General features: G+C 33.7%; 1 protein-coding gene across 11 annotated transcripts in view; it reads left to right on the forward strand.

Moving 5' to 3' along the window:
* The window catches only part of mdga2a (MAM domain containing glycosylphosphatidylinositol anchor 2a), a 349,723-nt gene that overhangs the window by 234,818 nt on the left and 96,910 nt on the right, over positions 1-17,995 (forward strand). For all 11 annotated transcript variants that reach the window (XM_073928613.1, XM_073928617.1, XM_073928614.1 and 8 more), the window contains 2 exons: positions 10,889-11,218; positions 15,226-15,519. In XM_073928613.1, the coding sequence (XP_073784714.1) occupies positions 11,008-11,218; positions 15,226-15,519 (505 nt within the window). In that variant the 5' untranslated portion in view covers positions 10,889-11,007. The remainder of the gene's footprint in view (positions 1-10,888; positions 11,219-15,225; positions 15,520-17,995) is intronic.

Genomic DNA, 17,995 nt, shown 5'->3' on the forward strand with positions numbered 1-17,995 from the left:
CTGGATAAGTTGGCGGTTCATTCCGCTGTGGCGACCCCGGATTAATAAAGGGACTAAGCCGACAAGAAAATGAATGAATGAATGAATAATAGTTTTATTTCCAATAAAACTGTAATTTTACTTGTAGTATAAATTTATTTCTAATTATTTAAGATTTGCATTGAAAAAGCTGTAGCTGCGTTCAGATCTCATATGTAGCAGTGCCAAAACTGCAGGTGAATTTCCTGTGCAAGAATAAGGTGTGTGACACGCAAGTGAGGATGGCGGCAACAAAAAAGGTGGACATAGGAGCTTTTTTCAATGTAACGTGTAAGTCACATAATTCACCCATTCCCACCAATGTTAGAAAAAATATGAATGCATATGGTATGAGCTGTTATCAAACTTGATCTTTATTAAAAAAATAATAATAATAAAAAATAAATATAAAAAATATATATATAAATATAAAAAAATATATATAAATTTCTGCACATAAATATTTTTTTCCAGTTAGGAAATGAGACCAATGCGTTGTTCAATTTAACTTTTGTAGTTAAAAAACTACAGTTTGAAGTAACCTGGTTGCATAATCGTCTCGTTTTTGATTGTTATTTATTAATTATAGTTTATTTATAATTATTATGTTTTAATTTCAAATAATAGATCTATTCTGTGATATTCGCTATTTCAAAGTAAGTTTGAAACTCCAGTTTTGCTTCTAAAAGGGTGCGATTGACTAGCGCAAATATGACCGTGAAGAAAAAAAAACACTTTAAACAATTCTTTAATATTAAAAAACCCTTTAATAACATGATTACATAAGATATCATGATGAAGAAAGCGTTTGCCTTCAACACTGCATATTCATCAGCAAAAGACTTTTTGCATCCATTCACTGACTCTGAATGCACGACTACAGGCCAGTCAAAAGGATTATTGATTCTCACATAATGCCACGAGAGCGTTGACAATGATCTGCGGTGGAAGAAACAGCTAACTAATTATAACATCACAAAGAAAAGACCCATCCAAAACATAATCATTTAGAAACGCATTCATCAATATCTTCTGCATATGTTTGATGCCAGAAAGAAATAGTCTTTAAGCATTGCGCATGCATCACATTTGTGCTCGTGCCACGCAAAAAGCATTGCCGTCATTTAAGGTGAAGTCTTAATTCTTTCCCAGACACTTCATAAAACAAACAGATACAAAACACAGGTGCAAATGGTTGAGAGAAACCATTATGTTGTCTCTTAGGAGCTTCTTGATATATTCTTCTGTTGGAAAGCTCATTAAAAGTTGAAGCAAAAAAAAAAAATAAAGTTGGATTTCCATTTTAAGCGTTTTTGAAATTTCAAGAGATGTTATTACAGCGGATTACTGTAAGAAATCATTCTCAAACGCTCGGCGTGCTGCAACCTGACTTTAAATGTTCTGGAAAGATTACACAGCTTGTCTCTTGGTAATTGCTTACCTGCAGTGCTTTTTGATAATGACAGAAGTCATGCGAAGGAACTGGACGCAAAAGCATTAACACCCTGCAAGTTTTATGGGGTCACCAAGGAGTGCACAGCTATCTCACCACAATATTACACTATTGATTAAGTCGCAAATTGACCAGTAAGGCAAGGCCTGCCGAGTTGAACTTTGCAAAGAAGCAACCCTGCGAAGTTGCAGCTCTTCATTATCATCATATATTCACAGTCTCTGCCAGTAACAGTGTCATCATCCACCTTGAAACATCCTATTTTAACAGGCCAGATTGAAACAGCTTGTAAAATGTGCAGCTTCAATGCAAATCAATTGGTTAATAAGATTTCATAAAAGCTGTTTTTAAATAAATCAGCGAGTGATTAATAATTAGGGCCAGATGCACAGATGCGTTTTTTTCTAAGATGGAAATGAGATTGTGGTGTTTTGCTTTGGCTCATGGCTAGCTTGAGATTTGGGATTCCTTTGGGAGACAATTGCTCATTTGTATCTGACCTCTTCGCTTCAGGAGAGAGCAGTGAGCACTTATATGTGTACAATTACTTTGCAGAAGAAGTCAAAAGACAAAAGTCATTCAGCAACCTATTTTACTTGTGTAATGTTACATTTCCCATGTGGAACAAAAAAAAAAAAACTAGGTTAGGACTTTTTTTTGTGTGCAAATGACTGTGAAACTGTGAAAATTGAGTATTCATCTACAGAGGTGTTTCTAAAGTTTAAAATTCGTTTTTGATAGTTCTATAAACAACTAAATTTAGAATGATGGCGCATATTGGTGTATGTATTTATTCACTTCTATTTGCATACACAAAAATGAATGTCATTGAAAATGTCCTCCAGATCAGATGCATATGTGCATAAATTTGTTCTGATGCTCTTTATCATGTTACATAAAACATTTTTTTCTCAATTTTATATCAGTTCATATCCTTGCAGTTACAAATTAACGTAATACACAGTCAAACATTATATTATATTATATTATATTATATTATATTATATTATATTATATTATATTATATTATATTATATTATATTATATTATATTATATTATAAATAATCTAATTAAATAAACATTTAATAAGAATGTACATTGTGATTAGTTTTTTCCAAGTCTTTTCTGGTTACCAAAACTGCCTTAATTTACATTACCATATGCCAAAAACAAAAGTATTGTAAAATATGATTACTGTATGTATGGACATTCTTGTTGTTTCCATCTTTTTATGAGATATCCTAAAATGCTAATTCCTGAGACAAAATTTTATAGTATAAATTTAAAGATTATTAGATTTAAGCAACATGGTATATTATAGTGTTTCTTCCCATACTGATAAACTTTCGGTGATTGATTAATGTTTTTTCGTTTTATACGGTTTCTTATACAGCATCAAGGTTGTAATATAATTAAATTATAGTCAGTTAAATAGACTATGACATTCATTTGGTTGTTCAAGCATAAAAAGAAACAAAAAGCCGTTTACTTGCATGTGCCCGTCAGAATCAGCAGGTTAGCACAGAAGCTTCATTGAATATACTGGGGTAAAATAAATGTTCATATTTTAAAGACATGGCGGTGAAAAATGTAATTTAATGCCGAGTTTCTTGTACAATCTGAGACCGGATATTACTCAGCGAGTGCAGATTGCTGATTAAAAAAGAAAAAACTGATTTTAAACGTGTCGATTTTGTAATGGCATACAGTTCACCAGAAGCACTTAACCCAGGTTACTGACAAATTAAAAGTCCTTTCGCATACTTCTGCTTATACCCTGTTGGTATGCAAAGAATGCAGTTATTAGGGAGTGTGAATTACCTGATTATTTTGAATTAGGCCTTTCAGCAATGCTTATCAGCAGAACTCTAAGTGCCTTTATTCTGTTTCAAGAACAGCACGCTTATTACCTCACTAATAAATGGCATGTATAGTTTACAATGCCTACTATTTTATTGCTAAAATCGTCAGAAAAGTGCACCACATTTTTGCATTTGAGAAAGTGAATGTACTGTACAGTTTGTGTGTTTTAGGGAATGGGAGAGTATTAAGTTCTTGGAAAATATAATGTTACGGCCAACAATATAACATTTTATGTCTGATGAGAATCTTTTGACTGTTTTTCAGGTATGCTGAGTTTTCCCCATTGATAGCTAACAAACAAACAACGTAATAAATAAAAAAACGAATTAAATATTCACATTATATCCTCTTGTTTAATGTTAATTGGCTTGTTTGTCTGATTTCTTCGCTTTTTCAATGTCTTTGTTGGTTATAAATAGATTTGTTATTTGTATTCATAAAAAATCATATGAAACAGTCACGTCAAGAACGTTTATTAGTTAGATAATTGCAATTTTTTTTTCACGCTGACTTCACTAAAGCTGCATTTTTCTTGAGAACAGCAGGCTGCTTGTTTCAGTTTATTTATTGTGTGTGTGTTTTTTTAAGTCGTAAAGCTCTGAAAATAGCTGCTGTTCAGTCTAGTGTGTCTATTAGTTGAAGTTATTTCTGAATGTGAGACGACACAGATCTCTCAATCCACACTCACTCATTAGCATGTGTGGAGTGGTGTGCAAGAGTGTGGAAAGTGTGTGTCATGTCACGCCGTTCTTACATCATTTCCAGCGCTGTATCTGTCAGTGTGCTTGAGTCAGAGATCTTCTCAGTGTCACTGTCAGAGGATCCAGCTTCTGTGAAAGGACTCGTCTGTTCTCCGAAAAACAGAAAGTGTGCGAAACCCTGACAGTCCCTCTTCTAAATAATACTGCGAGAGGCTCTCTGTTTATTTCCCACCTTTTTCCGGGGTGATGGTGGAATGGTGTATTTTAAGACCCAGCTTTATTTGTGGTGTATTGACAGAGTGAGATGATAGAAACTCACCGCCATCCCTTGAAAACAGCCTGTGGATATTTAGTATTCTGTCATTTTTATGTCATGGGCTCGTCACAGTTATAATGACTCCAGAAGCAGTGGTGTGGATGAATTGCGGGTAGACTGCGTACATTAAACTGTTTTGAAATTACATTAAGCAAAGACCTTTTAGCTATGGAAAGTGACGCACTGCATTTAATGCATCATTAACTGTGCAGTTCAAATCTCGTATGAAGAGATTTAGAGACGTTTGGTGAGAAAACATCCAATGTGTTACTGTTTCTTGAGCAAACAGAAATTTTATAAGACAAAAGTAATGTTTTTTGTTTTTTTTATCTCTAAGCATTTTTAGCTTACAGTGTTTGATTAAAATACATACACAAATTATTAAAACAGTTTAAGATGAACCTAATTAGTTCAAATGAAATAAATATTAACTGAAAAGATAAACTGATTTATTTAAATTTTGCTAGTTTCCAGGGAAATCATTCTTGTTTTTATCTAGTTTAAGTTTTAAAATGTCTTTATATTAGTTCTATGCAAAAATTAATCACAAATAATCATACAAAATAAAATTTTGTTTTGACCTAATATACAGTTGAAGTCAGAATTATTAGCCTCCCTGAATTATTAGCCGCTTGTTTCTTTTTTCCCCAATTTCTGTTTACCAGAGAAAAGATTTTTTCAACATAGTTCTAAACATAATGGTTTTAATAACTCATTTCTAATACTGATTTATTTTATCTTTGCCATGATGACAGTAAATAATATTTGACTAGATATTTTTTGAAGACACTTCTATACAGCTTAAAGTGACATTTAAAGGCTTAACTAGGTTATTTAGGTTAACTAGGTAGGTTAGGGTAATTAGGCAAGTTATTGTATAACAGTGCTTTGTTCTGTAGATTATCGTTAAAAAAATTGCTTAAAGAGGCTAATAATTTTGTCCCTAAAATGATGTTTAAAAAATTAAAAACTCATATTTTTCTAACCAAAATAAAACAAATAAGACTTTCTCCAGAAGAAAAAATATTATCAGACATACTGTAAAAATGTCCTTGCTCTGTTAAACATCATTTGGAAAATATTTTAAAAAGAAGAAAAAAATTGAAGGGGGCTAATAATTCTGACTTCAACTGTATGTCAATGGGTGGATATTTAAACTTATTTATAATTTGTATCATATACACATTGCCTAAATTTTATATCTTAATATAAATAAACTGTATATCTGTTTGTATGTGTATAGGCCTTTACATAATAAATATGCACAGTACACACACTTAAATTGTCAAAACAAATAATCACAAAAAAATTCACAGCACATATAAGCAAATATTATTAAAACATTTATTCTGTAAACTGAATGGTTGCCCATCTTGTACTTCTAGTCTGTACCTTCCAGATGAATACTAGTGCTGATATAGCACTAGCATACAACTCTTCTTGACATTAAACCACAAGTTTAAAAAATGTGCCACCCCCAACCTCTTCAGTTTTATATTTTTTCTTTTCTTTTTTCTTTTATTATCATTGTTTATTTGACCTAATACACCATGCTGCCTACCTCAACTTTCGGTACTGACCTGTTTATATGCCTAATTTCTGAAATGAATGCACATCATATATTGTTTATGCACATAATATACTGTTTGTTGCACAATATAAGGATTATAGTGAGGTTTATTTTCATTCATTTCATTGTATTGTCATATATATTTATGTATGTACATATTATATATATTATCATATATAATGTAATTTGATGGTCCATTTGAGTATTAGTAGACTGTCTGCTTAATATCTGTTGATACTGCTCCTTCAACAGACATTTAACCGACCATAAGAAACTTTGCAAGTATATATCAACTTACACTTACCCTAACCCCAACCTAACTTGTTATAATCTAAAGAGAATGGACCATCAAAATAAAGTGACTGTTAGCTGTCATAAAAATCTCACAAATAAATCTTATAGAAAGAAAAAAACATTTATGCTACTTCTAATAATAGCTATTGATATTTATTACGAGATATGTAGTTCATAAAGTGACAGAATTGTAGTTTGGGTGAAGCTGCATATGTATACCAGTGATCTGCAAGCCTGGATCGCTGGTGATCCAGTCCGTGATGTCACCCATAGGTCTCTAAAGAGCTACAAATGGGTGGGGCCAGCTGTCACCATTTTGTCCATAGTTCATCACACCAACTGTGCATCACTTTAGAATAACCGAAAATGGACAAAGAGGAGTGGCATGGGTGAAGCTGTAGATTCCTGTTTGCATTTTGCTTATGTTGTTTTTTCTTTGGGAGAAATGCTTAACACTTGATTAAATGAAAGTCATTTATATTCTGACCACGTGCTATACCATATCAATAAAGGAAAATGCTAATTACTTTCAAATACTTAAAAACTAGTAGTGTTAGTAAATGCAAGGCTATTTATGAAAACCTGTCATAACACTGTATGACAACATTTCAGATGACTGTTCTATAGCCTACAGCTAATCAGTCTGTCAGATTTTGAAGTGTGTTCAACTTCTAAATGAAATTAGAAATGACAAATAAATGTTTTTTAAGCAAATACAAAGATTTATAAGAAGTATATAAGAATTTCCCTTACAGGGGAAATTGAGGCCAGACCTGAACTTGTGAGTTAAAATAAGTGCGCAGCATAACATATTATCTGATAAATGTAAGAAACAATGCCCAAAAGGCAGCTGACTGTGTATCGCTACATAAAACGAAAGCAATATATATATCAGCAGTTAGAATCAGCCGGAATCATCTGAGGTCCAACAGAACAACACAGATCTAGCTATCACACGAGTGACCACAATTATGCTGAATCTTAAGGTTTAAAAATAAATGAAATGAATGTGATGAAATTCACCCCCTCAGAGTTGTCATGAAGGGTAATATTATATTTATATGTAGGCGACGCAGTGGTGCAGTAGGTAGTTCTGTCGCCTCACAGCAAGAAGGTCACTGGTTCGAGCCTCAGCTGGGTCAGTTGGCGTTTCTGTGTAGAGTTTGCCTAATCTCCCTGCATCGTGTGGGTTTCCTCCGGGTGCTCCGGTTTCCCCCACAGTCCTGAAAAGACATGAGTTACAGGTGAATTGGGTAGCCGAAATTTTCCGTAGTATATGAGTGTTGATAAGTGTGTATGTGGATGTTTCCCAGAGATGGGTTGCAGCTGGAACATGCTGGATAACTTGGTGTTTATTCTACTGTGGCAACCCCGGATTAATAAAGGGACTAAGCCGAAAAGAAAATGAATGAATAAATAAACATATATATGTTTTATTTTGTTTATTTTTTCCCCAATTTCTGTTTAATGGAGAGAAGATGTTTTTCAACACATTTCTAAACATAATAGTTTTAATAAATCATTTCTAATACCTGATTTATTTTATCTTTGTCATAATAACAGTAAATAATATTTTACTAGATATTTTTCAAGACACTTCTATACAGCTTAAAGTGACATTTAAAGGCTTATCTAGGATAACTAGGCAGGTTAGGTAAATTGTAAAGTTATTGTATAATGATGGTTTGTTCTGTAGAATATGTAGAATATATTCTAGTCGAAATAAAAACAAATAAGTCTTTCTCCATGGGAAAAAAAATATTATTAGACATACTGTAAAAATTTCCTGCTTTGTTAAACATTATTTGGGAAATATTAAAAAAAAACTCAAAGAGGGGCTAATAATTATTTATGCACAATTTTATTTATTTATTTTATTTAGTTTTTGGGCATTTTAAAATTGCAGTCAAGGGAAGTTTGTTCTGTTTTGGAGCCAACACCCAGTGGCCATTTGATGAAATGCAGGTTCAGTTTACTTTTTTAACTTCACAAGGGAGAGTAGCAGGTTTCAGACATGTTTAAATTTTTCTGAAATATTAAGTAATGTTATAATGACTTGTTATGGTCAACAATTTTAAAATAACTTCAGCCAGAATCATTTTATTTTTCACCGTTTTATGCTTGTAGTGTTGCCATGCCAATTTAAGCAATGCTTTTTAAACACCTTTTCGCAGATATCTGATATATTAGCAGTAGAAAGGTTTCAAAAATCAGTTTAACAGGCATCATTTTGGAAACAATGCTTCATGTTTTTAAATCGTTGTGCTGTCAGGCTCATTTATCTGAAGATCTCATGATTCGTTTATTTTATTTACTAATAATGCAGCATCTGGTTCAGACTCTTCACACTTCTGCTAAATCTATGTTGTTTTAATTGCAGTTTCCATATGAGTAGTGTTGTTGAATTAATAATTAATTTAACAAATGTTGAACTCATTAACTGCTTCCAAATGCATACTTTTAATGAAATCATTGTTGAAATATTAGCCTGCTGTATGAATAAAAATAACATTAAACCAATACAAGGTGAATAACTCCACAAGAAATATGGAAATGGAATATAGAAAGCATACAATTAATTCTCCATCTATCATCTACCATAAATCTATCTAGTTTAACATATTTAATCTATCTACTCTATCTAGCATGCATACATATATATACATTTTTTCTTGTGCTGCTTGATAACTTAATTCGTTAAAGCTTAACCAATAATGAAGTGGCTTTAAGAACTCATGCACGGATAAATCCTAAATATTAAAACATTTTAACCTCGTTAACATTGTATTTGACTGTATTTAAGTGAATACTCACCGTGACGAGCATTTCCGAACACAAGCGTGTAAAGCATTTGACAGCAGCAAAGATGATCTCTCTTCAGCTCACCGTACACTCTTTGAGCTGAGAGGAGTTTTCTCCATGATCACTACTATGGCTGAAAAGTGATGCCTATTTAATTATTTTCTCATTTTTAATGAATCGTCAAAGATGCACAGCTCTTTTTTTGCATTTATCATAGTTTGCTGCTCTAGTGTGTGGGCTCTAAGCAGTCCTACTGAATGTATTTTTATTTACTGTTATATTTACTGAATAAAAAAAATAAAAAAAACTCTATTGACTGACATGCTCATCACATGTACTTGCACCTCTCCGTCCTCTCTCTCTCTCACACACACGCACTCTCTTTCTCTCTCTCTCTCTCTCTCTGGGGAGACTCACTCACAATGCTGCATTTACAGAATGTTTCTGTAAAGTTTCAGCTCAAAACATCCATCAGATAATTTCTTATACCTTGCTAAATATGTGAATTTCGAAGTAAATTACATTGCCTGTGCCTTTAAATGCAAATAAGCTGATTCTTGCTCACAGGCGTGTCTGTTCTCCTTGTCACATAAACAGCAGTCAGTGACAGGGACAGTAATGAAGCCAATGAAGATTTTTTTTATTTGGAGTTAATTCAAGCTTTTCTGCAACAATGAGTCATTTTCGTCTTACCAAAATGTTATTTTCCCTAAGTTTGATCTTACAAAAGTTGATTTTGCATCATATGTTTCCCTTTTAAACAGTGTTTCTCTACCATGTTCCTTGAGGACCACAAGCTCTGCACATTTTTCGTGTCTCCCTAACCAAAAGCCTGATTCAGATAATCAGCTCATTAGTAGAGAACGAAGAACATGTACTAGGTGTGAAGGACAAAGGAAACATCCAAAACATGCAGTGTTTTTGGTCCTCCAGGAAAGTGGTGGAGAAACACTGCTTTAAAAGATAATAATATAATAATATGTTATAATAAACAATAATAAGTCAAAATTTAGTGCGGTTATGTCTGTCATCCACACTGCCCACTTGTCACTCGAAAACTTACTTTTGGGAACCATTGTTTGTAGTTTGCTTAGTTTGTTAACTCTGTATTTATTACTTTTGAAAGTGAGAGAGTGTCGGCACATATCCACTCCTTGATTGGGTCCTTTGGGTCACTATGCTTCCTTGTCAATATGACCATTACACTGAATTTTAGTTTCAGCTTTGTGATAAAAGACCTTCTCTGTAGCAATAATAAATAGGGGCACTAGATATGGGTTGGAGGTAGTGAATGTGGAGTTGGCGGAGGGTACAGTACTTTTAGTACAATAGAAAGTATCACAGTAAGTACAGAGTTTGACATTTTTTGTATTTTTTGGTGGTGGTATGTTTTTTTTTTTTTTTTTTTTTTTTTTTTTTAGGTTTGGTTTGGTTCAGTATTATGTGTCTAGTGATTTATGTAAGCTCAACTTTTTAAAAAGTAGGAGAAATTTCTGATTTAAAATAGCTAACAATTTACATGTACAATATAGGACAGTATGATGGCGCAATGGTTTTAGTTTTCATAATGTCATGAGCAATCCAGACCTCTAAATACTGTAGTTATCTTGGCAAAGATACTGTAAATATCTTTTTTTCTGGTAATTTCTTACACCACACGTAAAGATTAGAGGCAGCATATTTAAATATGTCATTAACAACTAGAACCTTGTATGTAATTTAACACTAAAGCTAAACCCGCAGTCAAAGTCAGCTGCAGTGTGTCTGTAACATAAAAGTTGAAAGGGCTGACTTTGGCCGATGTTAAATAAATTTCCTCATGAATATTTCATAGCTGTTAAATCAGTGGCATTTGATTCTGTTCACACAGCTCTGAAGAAGGGCCGCTTCTGGATCACTCCCGACCCCTACCATAATGACGACAACATCCAGATTGGCCGCGAGGTGAAGATCTCGTGTCAGGTGGAGGCCACACCGCCCGAGGAGCTCATGTTTAGCTGGCTGAAGAATGGCCGTCCTCTCCGCAGCTCAGAGCGCATGGTCATTACCCAGACTGACCCGGACGTCGCCCCAGGAACCACAAACCTGGACATCATTGACCTCAAGTTTACTGACTTTGGCACGTACACCTGTGTGGCCTCGCTGAAGAACGGTGGGATACCAGAGATTAGCATAGACGTCAACATCTCCTCCACCACGGGTGAGTTTTTCAAAAGTCTTTACAGGTATAAAAAGGGAAGCTGCTTTTACTTTTGCAACATTTGTTACAGTTTAATAAAAATATTATCTATGTGAAATTACTTACAGGCAGGCACAAAAAAAAATGTACAGTCCATATGTGACCCTGGACCACAAAACTTGAGAAATTGAGATTTCTGCATTATATAAATGTTGAATAAATATGCCTCTCAATGATTTATACTGTGTTAGGATAGAACAATATTTGTTTAAAGAAATGTAGATACTGGGAAAATCATTTTTAAAGTTGTTCAAAATTAGTTATCAGCAAGGCATAATCAAAAATTGAGTTTTAATATATTTATATTAGAATATTTACTAAATATCTTCATGGAATGTGATCTATTCCTATTTACTTGAGTCTATTCTACAAATTTTTGCAATAGAAGAAAAATATTTTTTGACTCACAATGTATTTTTGGGTAGTGATACAAAAGATATATCCCTGCAACATAAGAAAGACAGGTTTAGTATAATTAATTGATAATTGTAGTATAATAATTTATTAGTATAATGTTTATATTCATTTAAAGTGAACATTTTGTATTTGTTCTGTATTTTATTGCATATATATGATTGTCATTTTCATGTTTTTATTTCAATTTTATTTTCATTTTTGTATTTCCATTTTAATTTTAGTCGTAGTAAACTTTGACTTATTTATTTCAGTTTGTTAGGTATAGTCTTATCTTTTAATTTAATTTCTGATTTATTTCAGCTGCTGAAAATGTTAATGGTCTTAGTTAAGAGTCACAGTACTGTAAGCAGGGCGTACAGTGCCACTAAATCTATTAAATATCTCTCCCGTAAGGATTCAAAGAGATTTACTGAGAAAATCATTCTTTGAGTTTCCAGCAGATGCAACCGCATGATGCTTTAACCAGCTTGGCACTTACAGTAACATAGATTTATTAATTATAAATAGCAATTAATTAGAAGTCATGCATGCATTACCAAGTAAATGAGGAAAAATTGCTGCGGAAATGGGGTTAATGGTAGTATGTCACCACTCTTCTATACAATGTCAACATTATTTATTATTAAAATCATTGTTTTTTTTTTTAAGAAAGGTGATTAAATTTGTTATTGTTTTACAGACTGTTTCAAAACATTACGCCTTTATAGCTTCAATAAAACAAAGTAATCTCAGCCTCCCCCACTGATGACATTTTAATGATAAAAATGTTGATGTAAAAGGTTTTTACTGTCACAAAACACAGATAATGCCGTTTTAGACTTGATAATGTAGCCAAATGGATAGTGTGATATATTTTCATTATGCAGAGTATCTTATATTTGTTTGTTTGCCCTGGGTCTTCTATAGAAGGCATGCTTAATCAACCTGTAGACGCAAGATTTCTCCCACCAGACCTCCTGCAGTCGTAATCGGAAATATATTCAACATTGTTCTCCTGTTTTTTTCCCCCGCTATACTCATTACCATCTCTTCCTATAAATCTGTCATTCCCCCTCACCTTCTGGACAGAAAGTAGATTTCTCTTTTATCTCCAAAAAAAAAAAGAGAAGACGTCGTTTTTTTCCACTGTACAGTATTTATTTGTCTTCTTCATCTTCTTTCATATTCCACATCTCATGATAGCTTTCCTTCTGACAGTCTGTTTCTTGTCTTTTACTGTAGTAAGTCTTGAAGTTTTTTTTTTTATTATTATTCCTGCTTTTTAAGAGAATTCTAGAAAAACACAATCACATGGTGTCCTTGCTACCCAACAAGGGCCCTTGTTTTCATGCGGCTCTTTTATTAATGGTGTTGTGTTTGTGAAGAGGGCCATGGAGACTCGGAACACTTCATGTCCAGATGCTTTGTGTACAGTAAGGTTATAATATATTTTTAATGAAAGTGGGCCTGTGCGCCACCCCTGTGGCCCGTTTCAGAGGAACCGGCGAAGAGATCTCCTGTTTCTTGTCAGACTGACCCTGCTGTTTCTGAGGTCTGAACTCAATCAAAATAGTCTGCAGAAAAGGTTCCAGTCAAATTTTTCAGTCACATTTGATGTGGGAATACTCACATAGCTTTGTATGTCGATGTCCAGAGTACCTGGAAGGAAGGGTTGAATACAAGTTATGGTCAGTGGACTGTATTTGTAGCAAATAACAAATAACTGCAATTCTTTAGTTAAAGATAAAATATCGACAATGGGTGAGGTAATAAACATTTAAATGAATACTGTTTGTAGTGACATACAGCCCCAATTCTGAAAAGGATCATGGGACGTTGTGTAAAATTCAGTGAAACAAAGAAATTATTTCCAATTTTCACTAACCAAATATATTGTATTCACTAAATAGGAACAAATTTGGACTTTGATGGCTTCAACACTCCTAAAACATTGGGGCAGAGTATTGTTTAGCGTAGTGCCTTACACAGACTTCTGTGAATCTTTCACAATATCATATACATTAGTTGGTGAAAGATCTAAATTGTTTGCCATTGGAATTAAAACTTTCTTATGATTTATGACAACTTTTTTCTAATTTATGACAACTTTCGTATGATTTGTGGCACAAAATTATGAGCCATGATCCATTTTTGAATAAAATCCTCATTTATTAGACAAACATTTCATACAACAAGTTTTCCAACGTTATGTGGACCGTTACATTTAGATATTCTTTAACCTTTTTACTTTTATTTTATTAGTTTCTACAGTATTTCTATAAAGTTTTAGGTTTACTAAAGTTCATTTAAGTTTGACAGTGGAAACATTTTTTTTTCGTTGTATTTGTTAATTAAATACAACAATAAAAAAATAAACAAAAAAATGAACATTATGGTTTTAGTATCAACACAGTATTTGCATGTTAAATGTATTAACACAAGATCGGAGTGATAGAATATCTTAATAACCCTGTTTTTGCAAAATGGTAATCAGTATTTTGTCGTCATGACAACCTAGCAGCGATAAGACCTGTGAAACCGGTAACCTTCAGCAGTGTCCATGTGGGAGATGCAGAGAAGGTGACAACATCTCTGTTTACATGCAGCCGAGCCGGGAGTTTGCCAGGCTGTTGTCTAGGATCAGCAGAAGAACATAAACTTGTCTCCTTGCTGTTGTCTGCATACGTTTATGGTGTCTGACTGCAAAAGACAGCCACAAATGCTGTTACCTGACACCAGGAGGGAGACAACATGTTGATGTTCTGGCAAAGCCAATAGAGATATTGTATCAGTGGGAGAAAACAAAAAACAAAAAAACAAGACATTTATTTGCCAGAAAGGACTGTTGTCCAGCTGCAAAATAAAAATGTATCAGTGTGCAAATGAGCAAATACCATTTTATTAGTACTGTTATATGTTTATGTGACACATAAACATGGAAGGTGATGGAAAAAAGTCACATGATGAGTGAAAGCTCATCACAAACAGATTTTCCACAAGCTGACACAGTAAAAACTAATTCACAATGTCATTCATACAATTACTAAACACCATTTTGATTACTCAAGCACTCAGATAATGTAATAAACTTGTATGTGATCAAATAATAAAGTTAATTCCAGATGTAACCTAAAATCCTACAGTAAATAACTCATTACAAAAAAGTAAGAAACATAATTATTTAAAAAAAATTAAAACTTAATGTTCACCATTTAACAATGTAGCCTTTTTACAGTGCTTTGTTTTAATGTTGGTAAACAACAGCAGTTGACAATAAATAGTAAATAGTATAAATAGTGTAAAGTCAATAGCTAATTGAGTATTAGGTTGCCAACATTCTTCAAAAAAAAAATGTTGTATTTAACAAAAGAAAATAGACAGGTTTGAAATGAGTGGAGAAAATAAAATAAGTAAAGAAACAAGTAAATAAATAAAAAAATGAATGAATGAACAAAATTTCAAAAAAATTTTGACTGAACTACTGTATTTTATGTAGTAAAAATGTACACTTTCATATTTACAGAGCTCACTGTTATGTATTCATTACGACCTTTTCACCTGTCCACTTCTAGTTCCACCCAACCTGACTGTCCCCAGAGGAAAGTCCCCTTTGGTCACTCAGGAGGGTGACACTGTAGAGCTCCAGTGCCTGGTCTCCGGCAAACCCAAACCCATCATCATCTGGTCTCGTGCTGATAAAGAAGCGCCCATGCCAGATGGCAACATGCAGACCGAAAGCTACGACGGAGTTCTGCGCATTGTCAATGTCTCTCGCGAGATGACAGGAACATACCGCTGCCAAACCAGCCAGTACAACGGCTTCAACGTCAAACCCAGAGAGGCCATCGTGGAGCTCATAGTGCAATGTAAGTAATGGACGTGTTTGTCGACGATACACTTTAGCTGGACCTAATTAACTTGCATACAGGGTGGAACATAAGTTTCTGTCGTGGTTGATTGGCAAACGATTAATTTTCTGGAGAAATAAATGAAAAAAAGTATAGGGGCATCATTAATTGTAATTACAGGCAACCTTGGTGAGCGATGCACATTTTCTCCGTGTCTCATTAAGACTCGCAGATTCAATTAGCGCAGGTGCAGAGGTTAATGCAATGTAATGCATTCCATATTATCATAGCACGGCATGAATGAATTGCTGAAGAAGGCTTTGACTCAGGTTGACTCTGAAGCGGGCACGTGAGACGATCAGATGTGAGCGTTAATGATCATTTCGCTCATGGAAAATGTGGAAAAAAGGATGTTTTGGCCATGAAAATGTGTCCTTATTCTTCTTTACAGCTAAGGAGTTCATCAAGTATCTTATTTCAGTCACATACAAATTATGGTACATTACAGATTTACGCTTCACTTAAAGTACTTGAAGAGATTTTAATTAAGGATCTGGCATTTTAGTGATGTCAGTAAGATCTGTTTTTCCCACAATGCACCTGCCATCTTGTTAATTGCTTGCGCCTTAATGGATATGTGCTAGAAACAACCATCTCTTTCCGTGGGAGATCGTATGTAGTCTTTTATCCAATTGGCCTTGCTGCGCATATTGTTCTCATGTGGTTAACTACCACTCCGGCATGTACGGCATGACAGTTTTGCTTTGTGAAAGACTCGCATTTTGGGACTATCCATGGGTTTTATAGCATTTATATTGTAAAACTGAAAGTAGTTTAAATGACCTCTCTGTATGCCTTAATTAACAGTGCATTGTGCTAGAAGAACGTGCGCATGAAGGAACACAATGTAGCGCTGGCTGAAAAGCACTCGGCACTTTAAGATATAATTGCTAAAACTGTATAGATCCGCAAAAAAAAAAAAAAGAAAGAAAAAAAATCATTCTGGCTTGAATTTTAAATAACACTTTACAATACCACCTTGCGTCAGCATTTTACTTGTCTAATATCTTCAGACTCTGTTTTTGTCTAGAGGGGCCAGATTGGTCTGAAATAGCCTTTGTGTGTTTCCTGTTGTTCTCTGTGTCAGTGATTTTGTTTGTTAGTCACGATTCACTGCTTTTATTTTGTTTCTCCGTAATTGCCCGCTCTCCCTGAGCTTTGTCTTTTGTTGCACCCTACTATGAATTCAGCATGTGTGATCATTATGTTCTATTTAGGTGAATCAAATAATCCTGACCTTTGCATATTGCATTGGCTTAGTGAAAACTAATGAACACAAGATCTGGTAAGTGCTGTCTCGTGAAATTTGTTTAAATCCACAGTATTTGCTTTAGGATTATTTTTTTTTTCAACATATAATGGAGGCTTTTTCTTGGTGATGAAAAGTCTTGTCATTTTGTCACCTGCTTTTTGGGTCATGATATTACAGTTCCAGGCTTTATTCTCCAGCGCAAAAGTACTTTATCATAATCTTAGCTTTGGCTTGATAGTTCAATTTGTGTAGGTTTTAATGCACACTGCAGAACTTTCGTCCATTGGAAATGTGCTTATAGTTCACACAGACGTGTGAATTCTTTTATCATTTGACTGTATTTCTCATGAGGAACACAAACAGATATAGTTTGAATAATTTAATAGTCAATTTTAAAGCTGTTATAGTGCATGGGGACTTCATAAATCACACAGAAGCACCATAACATTATAAAAAAAACTGTGAAAAAAAAACATGCCTGTGTTTACATTTAAATTTGAATAATATTGTTTCTTGCAGGTTTCTTAAAGGTCCCGTGAAATTAAAATTAAGTTATTAGACGTTAGTATCAGTATTGTTAGTTTTAAAGATATCTATAATGTGCTCCAAAATTTGCCTTTAGAAGATATAAAACTGATGTAAACGCCTACATGGATCAACGGTTTTATCATTCATTTAGTTTCTCTTATCAAATCATAACCAATCAAATGCTCTCTAGTTTCTGACATGCCCTGCCCCCTTCAAGACGCTTCACATGTGCTTTTCATTTGATGCGCTTGATCTCAAACCACTCTTACTGGTAGAGCAGTAAAAAAAGCAGAACATTATTGGCTGTTTTTTCAAAGGGTAGGAGCTACACTATGTTTTGGTTGAGATTATGTCAAACATTGAATAAAAATGCATATTTCAAAGCACTTCATGGGACCAATAACAATTAAAATGTCCAGTCAGGGAAACTAAAAATGCACAGGAGCTGAAAAGATTTTTGCTTTATCACATTTAAAAATAAATGACCTGCACTAAACCCTATTCTTAATTTAAGCGATGGTGTTAACAAAAGCAAACATTCAGTTTTTACACTGTTTCTGCAGTAGTAGTACATTAAATAGTAATTTAATACATTAAATAAGTCACATACACAGAGATGAAACTCTAAAATGTAGTCTTATATATATATCACAT

The sequence above is a fragment of the Danio rerio genome, chromosome 17, assembly GCF_049306965.1.
Source record: "Danio rerio strain Tuebingen ecotype United States chromosome 17, GRCz12tu, whole genome shotgun sequence".
NCBI lineage: Eukaryota > Metazoa > Chordata > Actinopteri > Cypriniformes > Danionidae > Danio > Danio rerio.